Raw genomic sequence first — 25544 nt, 5'->3', positions numbered from 1 at the left:
AGCCAATAGTAACGGATATTGTATTTATTTAACAATGGTTGTAAAATATTTCATTGTAATACCGATTTACAGTGTCTTTTAAATTGCCGACTGTAATCGAAAAAATTAAAAATGGGCAGGTGTTCAAAGTTGCGTTGTGAAGTAACGCCCGCCGAGCGTTTTGATTGTGAGCAAGGCAAAACATATATATAATAAAATGTGACGATATGAGGTACATAAGCGAGTTTTTAAGCGTCTTACGTGAATCATGTTTCTCGTCAACGGGAGCAGGTGGTGGTGGCGGAGGCAATTGCTGTTCCAGCGCGTTCACGCAATTCAACATGCTTCCATACAGCCGGCTGTCGCGGAAACTGTCCCTGGGCAGACACATTGATCATCACGCACACACACACAGCATACTTTGTACATACACTACTATCTTCAATCCACAAATATTATTTTCAACTCTATTATATCTAAATTTATATTTAATATTTAAGTGTTTTAGTATGAGTAAAGTACGTATATATCCTGTTTTTTAATGTTTAGTAGATTAAAATATTTTTTAAATTATGTCAATAATAAAACGAAACTAATGGTCTAGTTTCTTTGTTTATAAATAATAAATTTTCACAGGTTATTTTTGACCGCCGTATATTTAACCCGTAAATTTTGCGGTATGAGATTAAATAATTAAACCGTTAATCATAAATTCTTATTTTATAATATCGTATGCAATAATGAAATAAGAATTATATTAAAAAACATTCATGGAATATTTGAACACAATTCATAATAATTTCTGTAATTTAAAAAAGTATTTCATTATTATTGAAAAATATTAGGTGCAGAGCGTGGGTATGGCTATGATTAGTTAGTGAAAAGTGCCTAATAAAATAATGTACTCGTAAACAAAAAGTACTCGACACTTTATGGTCCAGAGTGTAAAGGTGCAATTGAAAGAATAATGTAATAAAAAAAGAAAAAAAGATTTTTTAATTTAAATTCTTACCTGCCATTCGAGTTTCGAAATAGAGCCAAAATTTCTTCAAAGGTCTTGTTTTTCGTTTCAGGAACTTTTTTGTACGTAAATATCCAAAAAATTGCAAGGAATACGCTAAAAGGCAGGAATGTATAGTTTTCCAATAGAGCCTGAAAAGTATAATTTTATTTAGGTACTAACCGGCAAATGCCCAAAGGCCTCTACTTTTCGGCAGAAAAGGAAATAGAGCTTGTCCAATCAAAGCCCTCTACTGCGAGTTAATAGAAATATATTTGGCGAAATTTATTCCGGCAAATGTAGTTTTCCTCACGATGTTTACCTTTACCTCCGAACACTAGGTGAATTATTTATACAAATAAAGGACATGAATACTCAGTTATGCTTGCTAGAGTTCGAATCTGGGTTATATAGTTAGATTCAGATGTTCTTTTCTTAACATATTTATAACAATTAAATATCTACCTTCATACTAGGAAAGCCAATTCCGACAACGAAATTCGCGAGCCAATTAACTAAGACAGCGATCGCCATTGCACTTGGTCGCGGGCCTTGAGAGAAGAGCTCTGCAGTTATCAGCCAAGGAATAGAGCCAGGTCCGACAGCAAAGAATACCACGAAGCTCAGCGTAGACACCACCGACAAGTAACTCATCCAGTCAATCATTTCCTGTACATAGCCAAAAAACTCCTATCAGGGGATAGCAATGATGCTCTTTCCCGTGACCGACCGGATTAGAAATAAATCCCAAACATAAATGCCATCACACACTTTTCGTTCGGTGTATGTTTGTCGTTAGTCTTTTCAGTTTGAATGGTATACGGCGTCTATAATATAAAAGAGTATAATGCTAAAAGAGTAATAAATTCTTTTAGATGTTCTCTTAAATGTCATCTACATAGTGCTGTTATAGCAAGGTGAATCAATTTATTATTTTCATTTCATCGGCTGTATTGCGTATGCTTAAGTGATGTGCCTTCTGCTTTTGAGCAGTGTTGTGTGGAAAATCTCGCTTCAATTAACGCGTGCGCCAGAGCTCTTCGTGAATTTTCAAAAAATGGCTTGTCTCGTGTTGTGAATAAAAAATCGTGTAGGGTGCTTCGTGAGTGATGTTCCTAACATTTATATTTGAAAATTTATTTCATTTTATATAATCACTTTCCTACCGAGATTCCGGGTACGGAGACAGGAAAGTCGAATTTTGGGGAGGACAACTAGCTCTAAGCGAAAGCAAAAAAAATGTGGCTAAGTGAAAGTTTGGATGAAAACATATATGTAAATTAAGTTTGTGTTTCATAAAATACTTAGGTATATAATTAAAATAATACTATATTTTTAATTATTTTCAATAGTAAAATACATTATTTTATGACTTTAAATAATTTTAAACGCAGATGAGACTTTAAAAAGATCGATAAATAAAATAAATGATATCAGTTTTAAAAATCAAGCGATGATAAAGCGTGCTCAAGCTAAAACAGTGCCGGTTTTGACCTCATAAGTTTATTTAGTAATTATAAATCTGAATTTTCAGCAATATCTATATATATATATAGTATATTTGCCGGGAGGCCAAGTGACACTACTTCGCCTGATGGTAAGTGGTAGTAGAGTCCAAACGCGACGACGGCCAGTACAGTCGGGAAGAATGTTCTGCACTAGCCGCCTTCGCCTTGCCGGCCCGCAAGATACCTCTTCACGCCTCGTTTGAAGGAACCCGGGTTATATATATTTTTAAATTATATATATTATTAAATATATAGCTATAGAAATTTTTTGAATTTAGGTTTGCCCAAAACCTGTTTATGTCAATACTCATGAGGACAACTTGCTATGGTTAGTATTACTTTCTATTGCAATTGCCCAAATCAATTCCATAGCCGAGACGTCTTGAAAAATATTAAATATAGTCCAAAAGCTTTTTTAAGGTGTAAACAAAAATGAAATTCAGCCAATTTTTTCCTTGAAACTTACTTAAATTTGTCTGCTAAAGAAAATGAAGGCATGTTTTCGCTTTAATTGTAATTCAGAAGATAATACCAACCATAAATGATACAATAACAATAAATATTTAAAAACTAAATTGTTAAATATTGTGAGATTTTTTCTGACTTATCCCACAATACTTACATAAATAATCTTAAACGCTTGTTAAAACAAAATGTAGTTTAAAATAAATAAATACTGCGTTTTTTTAATAGTAATTTAAGTCAAGATATAATTTATTATATTAACAATATTATAAGTTTTGTTGCATATCTTATTGGGCATCATATTTTTTATATCTGATACTAATACATTATTCTATAAGCAGTTATTATTTAACTTTAGAATAAGATTTGACTTGAATAATTTATAGCAAAAATATAAATCATTTTTGAAACAAAGATTTTATCAATCGTTTAAATTTTTAGTAGATCGTAGATTTACTTAGCCGGTTTACTTTACGTTTCCGGAACCTACTGACCCGAAGATTATTACTTACAATATTGTATAAGACACACCTTTATGAGGAAAGAGATCGTGATGAAAATGGAGAAAATAAACATTCCGCCAAGGCCGTAAAGATGAAGAGTTCGTCGCCCAGTGCGGTCCATAAGCGGCAATGAGACTAGGGTCATGCCCACCATAATCGCGCCAATTCCCATAGTTGCAAACTTAGCTGACTCCTCAGTTAGACCAGATGAAGTGAAAAGCGACGTTGAATAGTAGAATACCTACAAAATCACAGGCTTGTAAAACATAACATTCAATTAATAAATAGCAAGTACTTTACTTTAAGCCTGCAGACAATAAAACATTAAAAAAAGGTTAATGTGCGGCCTGACAAGAATCTGATAGTATCCAACAGCCGGGTACTCGCTTTTTCTCACGTTAGGGAGTAGACAGTTCATTCTACTACGTAGAATTCCGTCCAACACATGAAAATTTCCTTACGATGTTTTCCTTCGCCATAGAACGGACAAGAACGAAGTGATTTATTTATAAGTGCAACTTAAGTAGGGAAAACTGAACCGTCTCATCTAGAATAAACACTTTTTATAGTCAGTAAACAATTAAAAGTACCATCATTTACTTGGTAGAAGGGCTTTATGCAAACCGTCTAGGTAGTTAGAGCTCATCAATAATTGTACCGCTTAACAGCAGTAATTTGCGTATCTTTTTTGGAGGTTGAAAAGTTTCGAGTGTACAAGTACGTAAGGGACAAATAATCTTAGTGAACCTATGAACACCAACGCGTTGATATAATGATTAATATTTGTTACACTCAAATGTCTATGGGTAATAATAATCACTTACAATCAGGTGTTCTATTTATTTTTCTATTGAATATATAAAAAAAACCAACGATGTGTTAGAACAACAACTAAAGGTCGCTGGTGCTTCATCAATAATTATTAAACTTTATGAAGTTAAAGTTTTGGACTAAAAAATAAGTCGGTGTCGACATTTATTTGCTAATTATAAAACAAATTTGCCATAGTTTGATTGCCCTCAATAATAAAAAAAAATTAAATACGTAAATATCTTAAACATCGTGATTGACTTGTTGTATTCATTATTTTTTAGAATTTCTATAACAAACCAAAACTGATGAACAAATTCATCAAAAATATTATTCACCGGAATATTTCACTTTAATATATAATATATTTGATTTTATATATTTTGTACCGCATTAATTCCGCTTAGCTGCTGGGATAGTTGCATAACAACGCCAATGAGTAAGGGTGCGCGCAGAGTCGGTGAGCAAAGGAGTTCCCGCATCGATATGGAAGCTTCTGCTTGTTGCGCTCTTTCTTCAGCCCGCATCTCTTCTATATCTTCTTCCACCTTTTTATAAGTTTAAATTAAGTAGTTGCTGACGATAATATAGCACTACGAAGCCGCTTCGCACACAATGTGCATAATACCATTAATTTGCTGTTAATTTTAAATATATTTTTTTTCAAGTATTACGAAACTTGAAGATAATAATAGCTTATTACTATTATTATCTAAATATATTTTATTTTCCTGTTGATCAAGTAAACAATGTTTAAAAATTATTTATGTGTAAACATTTGAACAATATCCAAAAATTTTATTATAATTCGGTTTTATAAACTAAAAATGTATACGAAATATATACAAAGACATACCTATATGGAAAAAAATTAAAACGATGCTCAAGCAAGACAATAATAAAAGCCTGTAATTTTCTGAAAAAATGTGAATTTATTGAAGAACTATTAGTGACTTTCTGAAAAGTTGTGAAGACTTGCAAACACAGTAATTGGCAACAAATCGAGAGGAAACGCACCGTAAGAAGTTTATGCACAATTAAATAATAAGAAATAAGTTATATTAAATCGGCCATCGATGTGATGCACGTCTATTTTAAAATTTAATTTCAGATAATTTGAAAATATTTAACATTCCTTACATAACTCACATAGATTTTAATTTATTATCTTATGTAGCTTCGGCTGTTTTGTTTTCGAAAAAAGTAAATAGTCTTGCTAGTAAGGTATTTTTAATAGGAAGCTTTTCTAATATTTTATTAAACTAGACACTTTTTATATCCTATTTTTATTGAATGAAACTGTAATGTAAAGTAAGAAAGCAAATGTATATGAAGGCAATGTAAGACCAAGCGTAACGAATACTCCCAAGGTATTAGTCAAAAAGCGATCTTTATACATACTTGATTGCTCGCGCGTAACCTCCTGAGTGCCCGTCGTGCTTCCTCCTCCCACTGTCGAGTAATTAGCAAATAGCGTGGCGATTCAGGGCAAGCTGGCAATAGTAGCAGTTGTAGAATAGCAGGGCATACAGCTAAACCTATGAACAAAAACAAATTTGAGGCGAAAATAATGTTGTCCTTAAAAATCTTATCAATTACGATTTTGGATTTTATTAAAACAAGTAAGCTTAAGTTATATTAGTTCTCAATTACCTAGCAAAATGGGCCATCCGTCATCTGTGCCAAGAATCTGTTCGATGCCGAGTACTTGCGAGAGCAGCAGTCCAACGGTGACGGCGAGTTGGTTGACAGTTCCAAGGCCACCGCGCAAATTCAGGGGTGCAATCTCCGATATGTACATTGGCACAAGCGATGTGTTTAGACCTACAAGTTATAGGTTAATTCGATTAAAGGTAATCTTTGATTTATTTTAATTTGCTTGATAATATTATTACAATTACAAAATATATTAAATACAGAACCGATAGACCACTTTATGGATATGATTTATTGGCAACTTAAAGTTTATAAATTAGAATTATTTAATTAAAATAAAAAAATAGATTTTCGCTTTGATGATAATAAACGTATTATCAAGTTTTAGATCTGATAATCGGTTAATTCATTATTTGATTATATTTTGTGATGACATAATTTCACTCTTAAATAACGTTTTACATGTTTTTGAAAGACCTTACCACAATTGACACCTATGATGAATCTACCGAAGAAGAGCATTTCGTAACAATGTGATATCTTGGTAAATCCCATAAGACTAGCGCCCCCGATGCCGAGTATATTGTTGAGCAAGAGACCTCCTTTCCTGTTGTTGTAATAAATGAGCAGCTATGAAGTAAACTTAACATCATCTATGAATTAGTTTTGCATTTTATGTCACACAATATATGTACCTGCCAAAACGGTTTGCAATCATCCCTCCTGAAAACCCACCCAGCATTCCACCGATAGCGAAGATGCTGACAGCTATCGAGTATAACCTATTCACGGTGTCTTCGTGGATATCTTTACCGTAGCGATCTTTGTAAACGTCCTTCATGAAGTTTTCGATATTCTGCATAAAGATTACTTAATTAGATAAACTAATTGAAATCGATTTTAATACGATATATATTTATGTTGATAAGCAGAAAAGTTTTTTTAATATTACTTTTATTACTATGGATATTATAAAGTTTTGTTTTAAGACCTAATTTATCTTTATCACCATTTAAAAGGTAAAATTGAGGAATGTAGAAGAATATTCCAGACAAATGGTAACATCAGATGTTCAATGATTATCATCATGTATGTCGAATTCATAATGGTAAGTACATATATATGGTAAGTACATAGTTATTTGAATTGTAACATTTTGTCACGAATAAAATCGAAGTCGTTGAATAACTTTTATTCATATTCAGATATTTCTGATATAAATAATATACTTCTAAATAATGCATTTAAAACTAAATATTAAAACTAGTAAGACACGCTTTCGGTGAATGCCATAATCCTTATTCAAACATAACTAAGCTTTTCATCAAGTACATTATAGTTTAAAAAAAAAGGTAAGTTAAATATTTTGTTTATTTTTCGAATAAAGTCGCTTTCTCGGATTTTTTAAAGTAACGCTAGAAATAAAACGAAGCGACATAAAAGAGTATGATAAATAAATGCGTCACTAAATAAATTATTAACTTTACATCAAACAATTATGAGTTGAGTGTTACAATAAATTATTGTAACTTTCAACATCGTTTACTATAAAAAGAAAATCATTGTGCACACGGTATAGGATTAATGGTAACCATTTATATAAATTGTTGCTGCTTTATCAAGGATATATAAACATCTCACTCTGCCAGGAGCGTTGATGACACCAGTGTTGTAACCAAACTGCAGCATCCCGAGCACAGCGGCCAAGATGGCGTACGACAAGAAGAAAGTAAGACCCTGAAATTAAAATACACTGCTCTACGGCATGTAAAAGATCACACTATGTTAGTATGAAGCACTATGTTAAATCCTGTTCATATTATTCAATCAAGTCTATTTTGGGTTGCTTCCTTACTTTGTGATATGATTACGATAAGAATATTTACTAAATTTTATTTATCCGCTTTGCATGCCTTGCGTTTATTTATATAGAAGTATAACGTATTCATATTTTGTTAAAAGTTAACAGTATTCCAAATATATACATGAAACATATAATTAAAAACACCGAATTTAATATATATATACTATACATTAAATAACATCACGTGTTGGGCTCCTTGCCCAGTATCTGCAGTATCCTTCTGAGTTAACCATTTTATAAGTAACCAAAAAATTGTAACTTTTCGAAAATATTTTTATGCCTTTTGTAAGTATATTAATGTCGCATATTACAATTACCCAAAATAATTTTTATTCCACTATCAAATTAACTTTGTAACTGCCTTAACCACTTTAATAAATAAGGATTTAATTGTTTAACGATACTATATATAATTGTTACTGTATTCAATCCTACATGTGGTCAATAATTAATAAAATTAAAAGGCTAAATTGTTTTCTTGTTTAAATAATTTGGCTTATAATTTTTAATTAAGTGATTTTTTAGACGCATAATAGTCCTAAGTTCCATTTCCGAAGACTTTCATTATTGAATATAAAATATAGTTATGCATATCGCTAATTATAATTGTAAAAAGCAGTGTTCTAGATTTCTGCGTATTCCTTTTTCCGTAATAAAGCAAGTCTATGAATATATTTCCCAGAAAATTCCGCTGCATTTTCTAATATTCTTAAATGAACGTACTCGTATATCTTACGTAACCGAAGTACGTAAACTAATTCAATAACTTTAGACCTTCTAAGTTTATTGGAAATAAAAATATTTTTTATTTTCAGATCTTTGATATAAATCTTATTCTATTTTCAATCTTATAAAAATGAAAGTTATATATATTTCTCCCGTATGCTTGCTTAGTTCATACGATTGAGTTGAAACTTTGTTCAGTTGTTGATAAGCGTGAAAGCTTCACACATAGTATATCTACTCGTGCATCGCGTCGTAATGCATAATTTTTAAAAGAAAATTTATGGAAAATGCAACACGTGCCTATATTAACTAGTGTTTAATAAAATGTGGATACGTCAACCATAACTTTCAACTTATGTTAAAACTAATATATTTATTTAATGGCCATAATGGACACTTTTATTCCATTAAAAAATAGCTTAATATCATAAACATTTAGAATTCCAATTAATCTTTTTTATTGCCTCTAATTTTGTATGTGTACATGGTACTCGTTAAGTTACAAAGAACTGTATCTTAGTTTTATAAAGGACTATAAAGATAGTGACTTAGTGCCTATCCGTCCTCTGATATTGAGTTGTTGAATAAAAATGAATTAAAACTTTATTTGTAATGGCTTTGTACGTGTTTTGCATCTGTGAATGTTAGAAATCATATAATAATGAACTTTCTACAAAGGTAACGTGAACGAGACATAAAACAGAAATAAATTAAAACTCATATAGTCTTGGCGCTGGTCAATTTTTATTTCCTTTTATACATGCCTTCCTTTATGACATTTCATTCCGCGTAGCGCATAATAGAAAATAAAAGATCCCAGGTTTTGACTTTTCGACCGTAAAGTGTTTTGTATTACGAATGTGAAAAATATTTTCCGAAGGGAATCGTACAAGAACCACCCACCAACCCCATTACTAGTAAACTAGAAATATATTTGGTACAAAATAAATATGTAATAAAATAATAAAATATTATAAGTGTAAATAATTTAAATTAACACATTTATATATGGTGGTCAGTTTTCTTCAACCGTAGACATTAGCCCTATAAGAAATGTAAATCAATCTTTGCATCATCAACGCACTACCAATCATGGGTTCTGAAATGCTATGACACGTCAAATCGAAACACATCAATCTAAATTCCAAATAAGTATTATAAGTCAAGAGTCAAGTAATATTAATGAAGACAAAGAAAAAGCTAAGAGTGTGGGCATTATAATTTTTTTTAATTAATTAAATATACACTTAATGTAAATTAAAAATTCTTAATGTTGGTAGAATGTGTGTACTTCCTTACCTGCTCGAGCAATCTTAGCTTACGTCTTTGTGAGTGCTCTTCGAGTCGATCGACATATTCGCGCAGTTCTTCGATCTCCTCTTTGACTTGTTGCACGGTGTCCAACTCTTGCTTGATGGCAACCATGTCGCGTTTCACCTAAGGATATTTTTAATAAAGTTCAACAAAAAGTGCACCAAATGCGCCTATTTTTTGCAAACTATTGTTTCTTATTTATTCAACGTTTTAGACACAATACAATCATATATCCAACGTGAAATACTGCACGCTGACTTAGATATCTACATATATACTTCAGAATTATCTAATACATTTCACGTTGTTTTTCAAAACATAAAGTTTGTTTTGTTTTTATTTTGATTATTATTTTCGTTAATTTCATTTTTATTATTTAAATGAATTTTATATTGTAATATTTGTTTTTAAATTTACATTTGCATAACGTAGTTACAATAACTATTGTTTACCGTTTTAGAAGTTCTATATTAATTTATTGAGTACCAACATGTAACATTTCTTTTAATTCTGTTCATTGTGCTTGACGTGGTCTTCTAAAGTTGAAGGAGCATATATATTTTAATGTTATGTACTCAGGTGTATGAATCCTTCTTTAGAGATTCTTAATAAATAAATAAATAGAGAAAAATCCTCTTTCATATCATATGGATGTCATAAATATATTACGATAAATTAAAATTAAACGCATTACCTCGGAGACTTCACTTTGGCATGATTCGACGCTCTTGGTAAGTTCCTGAAGTTGCGTACGTATTTCGCAGAGCGCGACCGTGGTCTCCAGTTGTCGGTCGCCCCGCTGCAACTCGTCGAGCTTGGCGGACAGATTCATGCTCATCACGCCCACCTGTCTCTGAAGGCTGGTAACAAACAATCACATTTTCAAAACATATTCAAAAACCAGTTGTGTATTGTTTTGATAAAAACTGATATAAAATTATTATTATTTTATAACATATCTTGATGACCCTTTTTTAATATTGTCTGTTGCATTAATTCAAAATTTGAGAACCTCAACCAAATTTAGCCAGACACAGAATAACAAAGCCAAACGCTAAACATAGGCTATACAAGGCCTTAGCAGGCTTAAACAAGCTTGTACAATTTATGTCTTTATTTGTTTGTCAGCCTGTTTGAGTATTCTACTTTAAGTATTAATACCAAAAATGATTAGGCTGTTGCTGGAACTGCCCCTAAAATAGGATAGAACATTTATTTCAGTCACGACATATTTATTATTCTTGTTTCACATCGACAAACAATTTAAATGACATATAATTTGATGTTATGTACATAATTAATCCAGATTAAGTAACCAGATTAAGATTTAGACATGAACAGATAAATTTAAACATATATTATAAGCATTTTTCATATTTAACCAACCTTTCGTTAAATTAAAAAAAAAATAAAGTGATTTGATGACCATAATGTTTTTTTTTTAAAAAATCCTATGGGTGCCACCTGGCGTAATCAGTAGCTATGTACCTCCTATGCTCCCTACTCCTCCATCATGAATATATGTATGTAATATATTGCAGCTTTGTTATGTTAACTAGCAGTTTTCCACTCTTTGATCATTGATGTACATAAGTTGTTTCATTAAGATTAAACTAAGACAATTTCATCTCTCAATGTGACTATAAAAAATATATATTTTTTTATTATTTCTGAAAATCGAAATAGCCGAAATCGTGTGCTACACGTATCGTGAAACTACAATATACATAAATTACTTTAATAATATAATAATTTGATTAAATTTTTTATTTAAATGTATCAGTCGGGTGATATTAACGTTTGAAAGGTTATAAGAGACATAAACTCCATTTGAATGAGTAATGTAAGCTTTCCTGAATGTTCTCTTTAGTTTCAGGCCGACACTTAAATATTCGAATTAATAATTCAGCCTTCACTGTACAGTTCGACCGTTGAACAATTTTGTTCAATTTATTAAGTCCTAACAATCGTTAAATACAACATGACCATATTTATTTGCTCTGGTGATGGACCTTAAATGATACTTCATTTAGGTCAATTTAATTAAATTTTCTATTAACATTTAAATTTTAAACTATTGCTTCTTTATATCGTTCGTTTTTCGTTTTAATGGTAAAGGAACATCCTGCCCGAAGATCTTTAAAAAAGAGGACTAACAGCGTAATTAGTGGTAGTGGTAGTCCTCGACGGTGATAATCAGTCAATGGTGGTATAGAGCTAATGTAACGTTCCTCGATCTCCAGACAGATTTCGGACACGGCGGCTAACTCAAGGTTAGGTAACTGTGCAGGATATGTTATTTTGCACAAGTGTGTGTGCAAAAATAGGTGCAGAGTGCACCTATTTTTGCTATTCAATAACTCTCAAATTCCGAAGGGATGGCAATCCGACACGACCGGAATGAGTTTAGGCGCAGGACCAAAGACTTTACGTGTTTTGTGAGACACGGGAGTGTACACACTTCCAATTTCTAGATTCCGGGCTGCTTCTGACATAAAAACCCAATAACTATTTTATTATCCGACCTGGGATTTGAACTCAGAACCTCCAAGCCTGCAGCCTTACATCTAGCCACTAGACCAACGAGGCAGTCAATGTTAGAGCTAATGTAATCGACTACAGAATCAACCTTTATGAGGTAATCGGGATTTATCGGTTGCTTGTTTATTTTGCATTAAGATTTAGTCATCAAGCTAATCTAACTATGCAAGCGCACTTATCATAATAATATATAGTAAATGTGAGATACGGACATATCGTGGAGGGCATGGTAACAAATTCAAATTTTAGAGATCGACTAGAACGCTAAATGATTGAGACTGAGAGTATAAAAGGTTGGGAGGGTATAAAGCATAATCGATAACCTTCTTGATTTTGCACGAGTAAATCCAGTTCAAACTTAAAAATAAAATGTGATAAGAATAACTACATTATATTACGTTAATTTGAAAAAATAACAATGTCTCTAATTTTTACATTGCTTAAAATTATACTCTGACAACTCTGAGGCAAAAACTGAATAATGAAATATATTTACACATAAATGATGGTAATTTTTTATAAGTCCCTTTCGTTTTATTTTTATGTAACAATAAAAACCTTTTAGCGCTTTCTACATTTTACTTTTGCAAAAAACAACAAGCATGTCACCCATACTTCAAATATAATATTTATGTTTCTTAAATCAGTCGCTGCGACGCTTTTGGGATGGGAGCAAACGGAAAAAAATACATCGCTCGGTATTAAGTATTATATAATGGTTAAAAGAACGGTACAGTATTCTTTAGAATAATTCGTAAAATAGGTGCAACACGAAAAAAAATACAATACGCTTAGTCGTTTTAGATGTACATATAATATATAAACTTAGAAATAAGATTGCTTGTCGAGAGGGGCATGTAATGCCTTACATGCCACAAGGTTTTTAGTTTTTTAAATCACATTGTAGCAGCTATCAGATTTGATATCCATAGACAAATTGAGGCCGAAATAACAGGCTAATGGTCCATGACACTAATTGACACAATGACGCTCCTATGTTGGTGAGCGGCGGATTACCGAGCGTCATACAGTTCACTTTTGAAATCAAATTATTTTATGTACTTACATTCACGCACAAAATTTATTTGATAAGGCCGTTAATGTGGCGGTCAGCATATTCAAATGTGCATATATTTCACTACAAGTCTTGTAAAGCTTTTCTGGCCTACCCGGCCTGCTAATTCCCGGATGTTTGACGCGACTTTGGCGGAGGACCAAAGCCTACACTTATTACTATTTTTAGTAAAAATTCAGCATTACTAATTTTAATTTATTTTAAGGAAAAAATGTCTTGAATATTATTAAAAACAGAGTTCATTCCTTACACAGTCAATGCGATATCCTGCCCTATAACACTAAATGTAACTACTTTAGTTCGGCTGCACATCAAAATATTTATATTTGGCGGTAAAACAACTGTATAGGGGGTACAAACCAGACAAGCTTGTGCAAATCGCAAGTGAAATTATTACAAGGTAACTGCAATAGACGTAAAAAATATTTTTTGATACTTTTCTACTTTGTAAAAAAAGAATTTCAATGGTCATTGATTCCAATAACAGAGCAAGCACAGACAAAATTAATTTGCGGGCTTGCTATTGAAATATCGACTAGTACCTACTCGTACGTGCGGTTTCACTTCAATTCCTAGTTCATATTAAACCAATCAGATAGTGCCGTCTCGAATTCCTCCAAAAGCCTTTGATATGTTTGAAAAGCAAATGTATATTGATATCCGCTTGAATGTTTTTTGAAAGACACTCATATTAAATTCCGCAGTGAAACTATGAAATAATCAAAGCTGTCTTTGTGAGGAAGGTAGTCAATCGTGATATTTAATATGTATGAATTTATCTACTCTTATTATTTTTTCTGTTACAGAAGATGATACTGCAACTAGTCGCATTGCTTTCTAAGCAATATACATATTCTGAGGTTATCTTTGTATAAATACTCTCTGTATTAAGACACTTTAGATTGCGTAAAACGGCAATTGGATATCCACTTTATTGTATTAATTCTAATTTTATATTGTAGGTAAATTTTGACACTGAAGCAAGGTTTAAAATAAACTAAATGAAGTATAGAAAAATGTGCAAAGTGCAAAAATACCAAACGTAATTAATAAAGTTAAAAAAATAGTTCATACAAAGTTCTGAATTGTTGTACTGCCGTTATATTTGTAAACTCGAGAGGCATAGCAGTTCTTTGCAAAAAATCGTATAGGAATCAAACAAGGAAATGAAACATATTTTTGATCCATTGTCAGCTAAGCGTAGTGTAGTCCCGCACTACATACGATCTACGCTTGCAGAAAGGTGGACAGTGCTGATTTCAAAGCTTAAAAGTAAAATAAAAGTAATAAGTAAAATTATTGTAAACGAGGTAATAACAAAATAAATGTTGCCTAAGCGATAAAATTACTATCTAACAAAGGGTTACTACTACATGAGGTCACAGAGCTACGTAAGTTTTATACGGAAATGTTATATAATATACTGACAAACAACTTTTATCGGAATTATTTATATTTACGACAATGTCCGCCTAACCGATTTTAATCATGGCGTAATTTCTAAACGGAGAATAGTCAACTGCGCAGGAGATATAACAGTGCTTCATGTTTGCGCGTAAACACAGGTGCACTCCATTCCCCCACTCTCATAATCCGATGAGACGGTAATCCGACACGTCCGGAGAGAGTTCACGCTCAGAACCAAGCGCTTTACGTGCTTTATATTCGTATAAAATAATGAAATGGTGTTCTATTTTGAACATAAAAAAGCGTTTACAACTCAGTGACACGTAACAGAAGTCCTTTTTTGTTACCGGGACGCTTAATATCAATTTGGCCTTCAAATTCTCATAACTCATCTCATCGCGCCAACGAAGTCTCAACCCGAAAATTTTCAATAAAATTATGTTTATTAATCCTATTATATATATAAAATAATATGAATAAACATCAGTGACAAATATGTTTTAGAATTTTATCAAGAAAGAAATACTACCTAAAGCATTACGGTGAAAAGTAATACATTAGCTAATGGCGGTCACTTGTGAATGTCGGGAACAATCTAGCAGTACAATGGCACTTAAAATAGATCTTTTAGTTTATAAAGAGATGTAATATTCTTCTCTCTTCTCGACAATTTCTTCTCGAATAAGATTTCTTTACACTTGTGTTGTTAAATGGAAAGTGTTAAAGCGCATAATCACATCGCTTTAAATTCTTGATCGTTTTCTTATTTATAGATAAAATGGATTTTGTAGTTGCAAGACAATATAATATGATATTAAGAAGTTAATATACTCAACAGTTAACTTTTTGTATATTGTAAAGCTGTTTGTAAGTCAGAGGAACTAAATTTTAATATTCGACATTTCGTGATAGAAATTTGAGCATAAAAGACTTTTGCAAGTAATTAATCTTTTAGTAAGCATATCCGCTCCGAATATTTGATTTAGTTGAATATAACGTTCGTGTAATATAATTTTATTTCCACATGACAAAATACTTACTTAAAATACATAAATCCGTGTAATTGTGACCGTATCGGGGATATTGTAAGAAAATATTGTAATCGATATATATGTATATCGATTACAAGCTAGCTATGACTTAATTCACACTACGTACGGATTTTACGCAAATATTATCCGATAATTTTTTTTCATCATCTAACCGTAAGGCTGGTGTGGGGAGCATATACAAATCAAAATTAAAAATATCTACGGTGCAAGTGTACAAATCATGACCGCGTGGAATGGTGGCAAGAATACTATTAGCATTTCCCCGTTGAATCCTGTCACCAATGGAAGCAATAAGAAGTACCTACATATTATAGTTTAATATAAATTGAACTATAACTTAGATAATATGAAACATGAGATTATTGCACTTTTTATTTGATTATTGTATTAAACCAAATAATTCCAAGTGAGAAGTTAAATTGTCTATTTCTTTCAATTTTTTAATCAAAACCTACTGTAAATGAGTATAGACAAGTATGAAGTCGAAGATATTTTGACAATTTATCTTTGATCTTCTAATGTCTTGGGCAACTATATATCATATATCAGGAGTTTACATAAAATCAACTTCATAATATATTCACGTGAATGATCCATACGGGATATATCAATAAGGAAAAAACAATAGTAAAAAGTATTGTTAGGTGTTCATCGATTTTTTACTACGAAACTTTGCGGAATTCATCGTTTTAATTTAATAAACGCGACATGGGAGTTTATATTGTTAGTCAATATAGAAGACACCTTGTATCTACAGAAATGTAAGAATTATAAGAAAATAATAAAAAAAACTATACTTCTGCGTCCATGTTTTTCAATACAAGTCAACTCGAATGCAGCACCAAACCAAGCCCATATCAAATTTATTATTTTGAACACAATAGAAGCTTACCTACTACTTCAGTTTACTTTATTGGTACACATTTACGTATTCGAACTGAAATATTTCAATGCAACAACGACGTTTGTTAAAACGTTCGGTTACATTTGTTATAATTATTGCTAGACATAAAAAATTCTTCATAACAAGTCCGTATAAAAGAAATTTATGACTATTAAGTGTACTTAAGTAAAAGAGTAAATATATAAATAGTTGAAACATATGTGTATAATAATAAATTCACTAATTCAAATAAAAAATAAATATTGACCTTAAATATTTTTGTTATTACAAAATGGATATGAACAATGTAATGGTTCTCATTAAATACTACCACAGTCAAGTAATTAAAAAAATATTGAGTATATATTGAACAAAGACTACAACAAAGTAAACAGCTAACGTTAACGCAATGCACAGTATATTGGTATATGGATTAATACTTCAATCCATTTTGGTAAATATTACATGATTGAAGAGATTTCTCGAATATCCGGATATAATATTTGTTTGAAATGTATTCATTAATCTGACTATTATGAAGTATTAAAATGATGCACTTTTGTTATTGAAATGGCATACAAAATGTTTCGAATAACACAAATAAAATTCGTTTTTAATAAGTGCTATGAAATGTTCAAAAACACACATGACGTCAATACACATGCAAGCAGTTGTTCTTACGCAGTGGTCTATAAGTTTTTAGAAATTAGTGTCGGTTTGAAAATGAAATTAAAACTTCAAGGCGGGACTTCGTGCTCGATTTTATAACATAGCAAGATGTAATTATTCTATGGCCATTGAATCTAATGTTAATACCAGTACGGTGAGTTATGGTCCGATGTCATGAAGTAAGGGAGACTAGATAATGATTTCGGTACCGCAATTTGCATCGTAATAATATCTGCAATACAAGATATTTGGGATGCCAAGCCAAGGTGAAAATATACAGACAAATCGACACATAGATTGTTGTGAATCGACAATGCAATAAAGCCAGTAATAAAGGCGGAAAGCTAATTTCTTTCACATGTCTCTAGGGTCACACGTACCTAAGTAGAAGTTCCCTGAGAGTCGCCTCGTCCTCCTCCGCCGGCGCATATCGTGTCAGCTTGGCGCCGGCCTCCCGGCCCACATGATCAGGTAGCGCTGTATCAAAACTCGTCGTTTATTCTCCTATCAGCAGTCCCCACTAAACTCTTTTATCTGTTTTGATTTACTGTTTGTTTATTCTTTGCTCACTCAAAATATTTATTGTATGACCTATTATTTATATTTTATTTGTTGCGTGCTTACATTACCCGATTTAAAATAACCCAGTGGCTTCGTATCTTTGCACATAGTTTTATAAATTTATTTGTATTCAGCACATTTTCCAGTTTTGTTATGCAACACAATTAATGTTGGAACATTGCAGTCCATCACTGGAATACTTATTCGCTCCTGGTCTTATAATTCTTCCTCGATTTTCTGCGTTAAGGGCTAATATTTGTTGTGATACAATTAGTTTTTGTGTTTTTTTACCCTTGTACAGCATAAAATCGAACCAATAAATGCTATCACCGTACTGCCAATTAGCAACAATGGCCAATAGAAGCGAATCCCAAATAAACAGTTATATTTATGAAAACAACATTACAATTTTTAACAAAAATGTAATTGAAGATTTAATGTAATGTCTATGAGTACATAATAAGTTTATAAAACAAAGAGTTTTTAACAAACTCCTGGAAAACATAAATTTCACGAATACCGTTATTTACAGAAATCCATTTGTTATTTATGACTATTATTACCATTTTTATGTTTTGCTATTTAACTTGTATAACACGATTAACGTGAAAGTTCAAACAAATAGTTTATTGAACATTAATGAAGCTCGATCATACAAAACATATATATATATATATGTGTGTAAATAACATATAATGTAGAATTACAATATTCGGATAACATATTTTCTAGTCAATAACGCATAGTTAAGGTAAAGGTTTGTAATAATAAATATAATAAGTCATCGGATTGAATATTAACACGTATTAATCAATCATAAGGTGTAAAGTTGAAATTTAGAAAGACTTCTAGACATTTGATATAAGATAAGTTGAGACAGAAGTTTGTTTTATCAGAGTAAGTGAAATACTTAAAAATCACGTCACATTTACGATGTTTTCAGAAATAATTATACCAAATCGTCCGGTTATCGTGTCAAATACCTTTTTAAATGTTTACTCGTTTTAACAAAACACGTCTTTTGTATTGTGTATGTATTAGACTTCTAATTCCTGCTAATGTTTTTTGACGCTAACTTTAAACTATTTTTGTGACAAGTAGGTAATGTGTGAGAGCAAGCAAGGTTAACGGTTATAGTGTTAAATAATCAGTTCATATATATATCGATCCATATGTTGCTTGGCATCCATATAAAATATTAACGCAGGTCCATCGATATAAGCAAATGATGTGCCAAATTACTTATATACGACACGTAATCATTGAAAAGATTAAATTCCAGATTCCATATAACAGTGTACCACACTACGAAAATAATAACATGTTTTAATAAATTAGTTGAAACTTACCTGAAATTTGATCTATGGGCGAGTAAAGCGGGGGCTCTTCCCCGCCGGCGTGCTGGTGCTCGAGCAGACGGTGGCACGACTGTCTCATGAGCGCTCCCGACACTATTCGATAAAAAATAATTATTAATAATACAAACCTTAAACTTAGGTGTATCCTTTTTATGCGTATTTGAATCTGAGGAAACAAAAATATTACCTTTAATCTAGTTATTGTCATTTGACTATGACCGAGAGCAGTCTAATCGACGACATTGTGCCTGTAACAATAGAAACGTTTATTTATTAAACAAATAGGCATTGAAAAACGTTGTGTTTAATAAAATTTGATAAATCTACTTCATTGCATCGCCTTAATTACCACTACTATTACACTGATATCATTAATAGAGCAGAGAGAAATGTAGGACGGAAATATAATATCCGACGCTGACTATATTTCTTTTTATTATAACTTTTCTCATAAATAGTAGCGTTAGTATGAGTAAACCTACATTAACTCGCATGAGAATGAGAACTAATATAAATATAAATTGTTTTTATCATTTTTAATGGTATACCTTATCTACGCTTCTTACAATATTTATTATATTACTCGTTTTGGTTATTCTATATTCTATATAAACGTGGTTTCATAATTGCGCTTCATATTTCGTGGAGTATCATTACGTTGAATGTTCCTTATGTTGGTTTTAGGTGCATGTATACTATATGAATATTATTTAAATTAATTGTTAAATCAGTACCGCCTAATTTCTTCCTTTATTTTAATATGCTATAATATATTCTCATTCAAAAAAATGTGGTGACTACAGCATGAAGAAAATCGAAGGCCAATAATAGCCGAATAATGAATTTAAAGAATTGTACCTATTACATTCGAACTTTGAATTTGACTGACTCTGAGGACTGTCGGTTCCAAACAATCACCGTTAGTTAAATGGAACCTGGCTTGTTTCCAACTCTTAAGTTCACTTGTTACGCAGTCGGACTATTGTATTTGTCATTTCCTATTTTATTTATCGTTTTACGTCATAATCACGAAATCACGATACGAAAACAACAAGTTATTTCTGATCAATATTATGAAAACATACATTTGGAGATGGAATTTATCAATTACATTTTTGTAACTGTACAAATTGAAATTATGAATAAAAACAAACTGAATATTCTATTTCATTATAATATATTGATGAGCATATATAACACCTTTTCTAAAATAAAAACTTACTTGATATAGTTGAGCATCTTCTTAGAGGTAGGTATATAGCCGCTTTATTTAACTACAATTAGCCTATCGATTATTCGAACACTTCGAACTGCATTCGCATAAGCTTGCTACAAAGTTAAAGTTTGCGACTAATACGGCTACTGTACCAAAGCTACGGAAGGATAGTGACGGGAGACTCAAGCCCCAAATGGAACCGCGCATGCGAAGTACTATCCCAGGCCAGCTTAAAACAAATCTATGCATATTTGTTATATCTCAGTCAATATAGAACCAATTTTATGGAATTACCTTAATGTTAGGTAAGAAAATATTTTAATCAATCTAATTATGAAAACATTATCTGCAAACTCATATTTAACTGTTACATATTTAAAGTCATGTCTTTGTCTTTTTAAGGGTGTATGAAAATAAGGTTCAGTACTAGTCGTACGATAATTATTATCGTCGGTCTTATTCTACTATAATATTATATGAGCTACATCAATGTTAGACAAGATAGATCAATGATATTCAATTTTAAATAACTGATAGCCATAAATAGGTCTGACATTTAAGAATCTATGCTAACCTTTTTGTTGGTAGTTAACTAGAATCGTATAATGTGAATTCTATTTTAGGCTTTAAAGCTCTTTGAGAATTGAAATGGTACATTAGAAAAGGTCAATATGTTTTACTTGTTTGTAAAGTAGTTTAAATAACATATATTATAATGTTTATACCGTTGCATCTAAATCGTAACTTTTATTGTAAAAACATTGTTGTTTTGAGTAACTCTTAATTAAATCTAATATATTTTATTGAGGAAAAAAATAGATGCACAATTTAAGCCCGAGTCGCGTAGAATTGTTATAATATTGATGATTTTCTATATATATTCGAAGTTAACTTATTATATTATATAAGCTACCGTATAGGAATCATAGGAAATCTCATCAGTAACTTATACATGTTTTATTATATTGCGCTCTTTATGTGACAATACCTTTATGTAACTACAGTGGACATGCATTTTTTACATGTTTGTCGAGGTCGGTACGATCGTGCTACGAACGAGGCCGCTACGAAGCAAACACAGCATGATACGTGATACGTGTTTTCTAACTATTGGTAACAGATTATACAATGAAATATTTATTCGATAACATTTTAAAGCTATTATTAAGGTTTACCATAGATGATTTTTTTAATCGATATTAATAAGCACATTCGAATTTAATTTGCTTTAAAAGGTTTTGTTTTTATTTGAATATATTTTTACAATTTTATATTTTTTATCACGTAATGTAATATATATAATAATACAACAAATCTTTTAAAAATTTGAAAATCAACTTAATGGTCGTCAGAATCGAATAGCTACTGACTTTCTAACATTTCAAAATAAATTCAGACAATTACTCAGTAGTTAAATGGTCATTTAAATAATCTTGTATAAAGTAAGAACGAATGTTTTTCATTGCAACTTTGTCACTAAAATATTCACTAGCTGAGAATGAACTCGTGAAATGGTTTTATTTTGATTTTCTGTAAGAAGGTTATTTTATTTTTTTATCTAAGATTAGTCTAAAAGTAAATTGTGTATAGCGTTATAGAGAAATCAACACTTGTTTACATAAAAAGAACACATATAGGTCAAGGGAGTTTGTGAAAGAGGTAACGTTTATTCTTTCATAAGCACTTTAACAGTTTCAAAGTATGGAGAGCAGAATACACTAAAATACTTTTATAAAAAACTTCTAGAAAGGGTAATGTTGAAGAGGTTAAGAGTCAATGTAGATATTTTGTATCCAAGAATTACCTAGTGTTCGATATTTGACTAGAAATTATTGCCTTTGAGAAATCGATACCCTGTCATTGCTCCAGATGAGCGCACTTGCATAGAGTTTGTCACTTGTTTTTATAATTCATTTCATCTCAACTAAACCTTTGTGACTATTTCATACAAACTGCTTAAAGAGTGAAGTCGCTTTGCTTTTTAACTCGATCACTAAAAGTTAGTATACTCATTTGAATTTATATCCTCCATATATTAAATAAGGTTCAATATATTCTGAATTTGTCAAAAAAACAGATTTAAATTCTGGATCAAAGAAAATGTTTTAGAAATGATAATGTAAATACTATTTTTTTTTATAGAATAGGAAGACGGACGAGCATATGGGCCACCTGATGCTAAGTGGTCACCAAACGCCCTTAGACATTGGCATTGTAAGAAATGTTAACCATCGCTTACATCACCAATGCACCACCAACCTTGGGAACTAAGGTGTTATGTCCCTTGTGCCTGTAATTACACTGGCTCACTCACCCTTCAAACCGGAACACAACAATACCAAGTACTGCTGTTTTGCGGTAGAATATCTGATGAGTGGGTGGTACCTACCCAGACGAGCTTGCACAAATCTCTACCACCAGTATGTTACAACTTAATCTGTCAATATTCACTACATTTTCTTCATATCCGTTGCTTAAATAAATATACTCATGCTATGCTAACATTAACTTTAGATAAATATGAAGCAATAAAAATCTGTAAACAAATTACATAGTACCTAATATCAAAGGTGCAAGCAAAATGAACAAAACTTTTTTAATCTACATTGTGAGCAGTGCAAGCGGGCGCTCGGTTTGTCCGAAGGCCGTCCGTGGCTAGTGCCGAGACTACAAAGCATCAAAGAGAATGTTTAATTTAATTAACGACTATTTAGTGTCGAAGCAAACTTTCGATAATAATTAACTGATAATATTAGACTTGAAAGCTCTTTGTGTACATGAGCGTTTACACGTAAGAAATTGTTCCATAATGATGCTGCCAATTATATTTTTGTAAATTTTGACGCAATTTGAAAGATGAAATAAAACATATATAATGGTTTTTAGGCTCAAATATTTCAAACATTTCACACAGAAAATTTAAGTTATTTCATAGGAGAAATATTCGTGAAGATATGAATTTATATTCCTTCTAAAACACTTGCACAAATGTTTCCCATATCACTAAAATAATAATATAAATGTTTTATTTAGATTATTCAGTATTACTTTAAAAAAGAAAAATGCTCATGCATCGAGGACTCCTTGTGAACAAAAAATTAACTTCCTCTCAGTATTTGAACGTTATATACTAAATATTATGCCATCAAGTTAAAAAACTTTTAAATTAGTAATAACTTTGTATCTTGTTAATTTGCAACAACTAAGCAATTTTATTAGGTAATTTAAATGTTAAAAGCTGAATATTCTTAATATATTTGATAAATAATTTACATTCGTGCAATTTCAAAGTCAAGCGTATAAAGCGGAATTCAAAAACGTTGTGTACATTTATCTACTTTAAAAGCTTTAAGAACACTCTGAGCTGCATCGTCGCTTATTTTTTAAAATTTAGAGTCGTAATTCAGATTAAATAAATGAATAGTAAAGGTTTGAATATTTACACTATTACATAAAATTAATGTAAACATTTACCTACATGATAGTTTAGTTCTCAGATGAGAATTTCAAATTTAAATTATGATTTTGTAAAAAAAATCCATAAATCAAATGGCCATATATCTGAGCCGTGTTATCAGTGTGTTGCTACATGTAAATATCATACATAATCAAAAAAAAGTGTAGTACATCTCAACAATTATTTCTCTGAACACATTAACATAACCACATTAACTTTAAACCAGATTTCGTAAAGCTACAACTACGAACTGCTACTACTACGAAGTTAACGTACGTTTATCTCGTGTGATGTTTTGATTTTCTGAAACCTTGTTCGCCATGTGAAGTGCGCTATTTTTTTAACCGAATTTAATCGTCGCTTGGGCACGCTCGGTCACATCAATCGACAAATGGAATGTAAAATGTAATATGTGACGAAGAAAAGCAACACGTCAGCGGTTTTTTCTGTGTATCTGAAAGATTTATTTAGGTCGCATAGCAAGGACCGTTTTAAAAAATTAGTTTTGTCGATTATTGGACTAAAAATACATTCGTAATATGATTATATAATATATGTCTACGTCCAACAACGACAGTAATTATTATATAAATAATTTATTATATTAGTAATTATTTTATTAGTAATTATAATATATATAATTTATTTCTCTTCATTCAGTATGCGTCTTGTTTTTGCTTTCTAGTAGAATTTTATTTTACGCTCTGGGGAAACGGTAAATAGATCTCTACCAGCAAAAAGCTTAATGCCGCCCACAAAAGCGAAACCTAATCCGGATTTTATGCACATCTATCTTAAATATTAATACATTCATATTACTAAATATTCATGGTGGAAAATAAATGAACGTTCGAAAATCAAAACAAAACTATTATTAAATGAAATGCTAATTAATTGCCAATTTATATTTTGTTATCAAAATATAAACGGCATTATTAAATGAGTCACCTTTTAATAAAATATATTTAATGGATATAATAGATAATATTATAATATTTTATATGGGAGAGTAATTATGTCTGTAGGTTTCAGTTTTAACCCACAGAAAGAACATAGGCAAGTATTTTTTTTAACTCACCTTCAGTATGTCGTCATAACTGTAGTAGGAAAAAAAACTTCATTTCTTTTCGCAGTTTTTCAAGTTAGGAATGTAAATTCTAATATTTAAGGTTTTTCGATAAAAATAACAAATACTTATTTCAAGAGATTCTGAAATTTTACCTAAATGTGCGTGAAGTAAAGGGTATGAAACTTAATAAATTAAGTTTATATTCAAAGTTTTTAAGATAGAATTTTTTTTTTTATTATAATCTCGTCTTGGAAGGAACCACCCAATTCATCAGATATTCTACGAAAAAACAGAAGTACTTAGTATTGTTGTGTTCTGGTTAAAAGGATGAGTGAACCAGTATAAGTAAAGGCACGAGGGACATAACATCTTCGTTCCCAAGGTTGGTGGGCGCATTGGTGATGTAAGGAATAGTTAATATTTCTTACTTC

The 25544-nt window shown here is 31.2% G+C and overlaps 2 protein-coding genes across 3 annotated transcripts in view; one reads left to right on the top strand and one right to left on the bottom strand.

Annotated features, from left to right (window-relative positions):
* LOC126780716 (pyruvate dehydrogenase phosphatase regulatory subunit, mitochondrial) overlaps positions 1 to 22369 on the top strand; it is a 236825-nt gene extending 214456 nt beyond the window's left edge. Inside the window, exon 17 of the mRNA XM_050505369.1 lies at positions 22359 to 22369. The gene's annotated coding sequence lies outside the window, so the exon portion shown is untranslated. The remainder of the gene's footprint in view (positions 1 to 22358) is intronic.
* The window catches only part of LOC126780721 (glucose transporter type 1), a 46930-nt gene that overhangs the window by 2679 nt on the left and 18707 nt on the right, over positions 1 to 25544 (bottom strand). The window contains exons 2-16 of one of the 2 annotated variants that reach the window (XM_050505378.1): positions 19559 to 19619; positions 19363 to 19464; positions 17833 to 17929; positions 10520 to 10685; positions 9811 to 9948; positions 7563 to 7658; positions 6617 to 6777; positions 6404 to 6528; positions 5919 to 6089; positions 5667 to 5803; positions 4655 to 4813; positions 3484 to 3696; positions 1445 to 1669; positions 992 to 1131; positions 241 to 356 (exon numbers count right to left, since the gene is read on the bottom strand). In XM_050505378.1, coding sequence (XP_050361335.1) covers positions 241 to 356; positions 992 to 1131; positions 1445 to 1669; positions 3484 to 3696; positions 4655 to 4813; positions 5667 to 5803; positions 5919 to 6089; positions 6404 to 6528; positions 6617 to 6777; positions 7563 to 7658; positions 9811 to 9948; positions 10520 to 10685; positions 17833 to 17929; positions 19363 to 19450 — 2032 coding nt within the window. In that variant the 5' untranslated portion in view covers positions 19451 to 19464; positions 19559 to 19619. The remainder of the gene's footprint in view (positions 1 to 240; positions 357 to 991; positions 1132 to 1444; positions 1670 to 3483; positions 3697 to 4654; positions 4814 to 5666; positions 5804 to 5918; positions 6090 to 6403; positions 6529 to 6616; positions 6778 to 7562; positions 7659 to 9810; positions 9949 to 10519; positions 10686 to 17832; positions 17930 to 19362; positions 19465 to 19558; positions 19620 to 25544) is intronic. The other variant, XM_050505379.1, reaches the window with a different exon arrangement.

Source organism: Nymphalis io, chromosome Z (genome assembly GCF_905147045.1).
Source record: "Nymphalis io chromosome Z, ilAglIoxx1.1, whole genome shotgun sequence".
Lineage (NCBI taxonomy): Eukaryota > Metazoa > Arthropoda > Insecta > Lepidoptera > Nymphalidae > Nymphalis > Nymphalis io.
The sequence above is the reverse complement of the archived record's forward strand: the minus strand, read 5'-3'. Positions and strand labels throughout refer to the sequence as shown.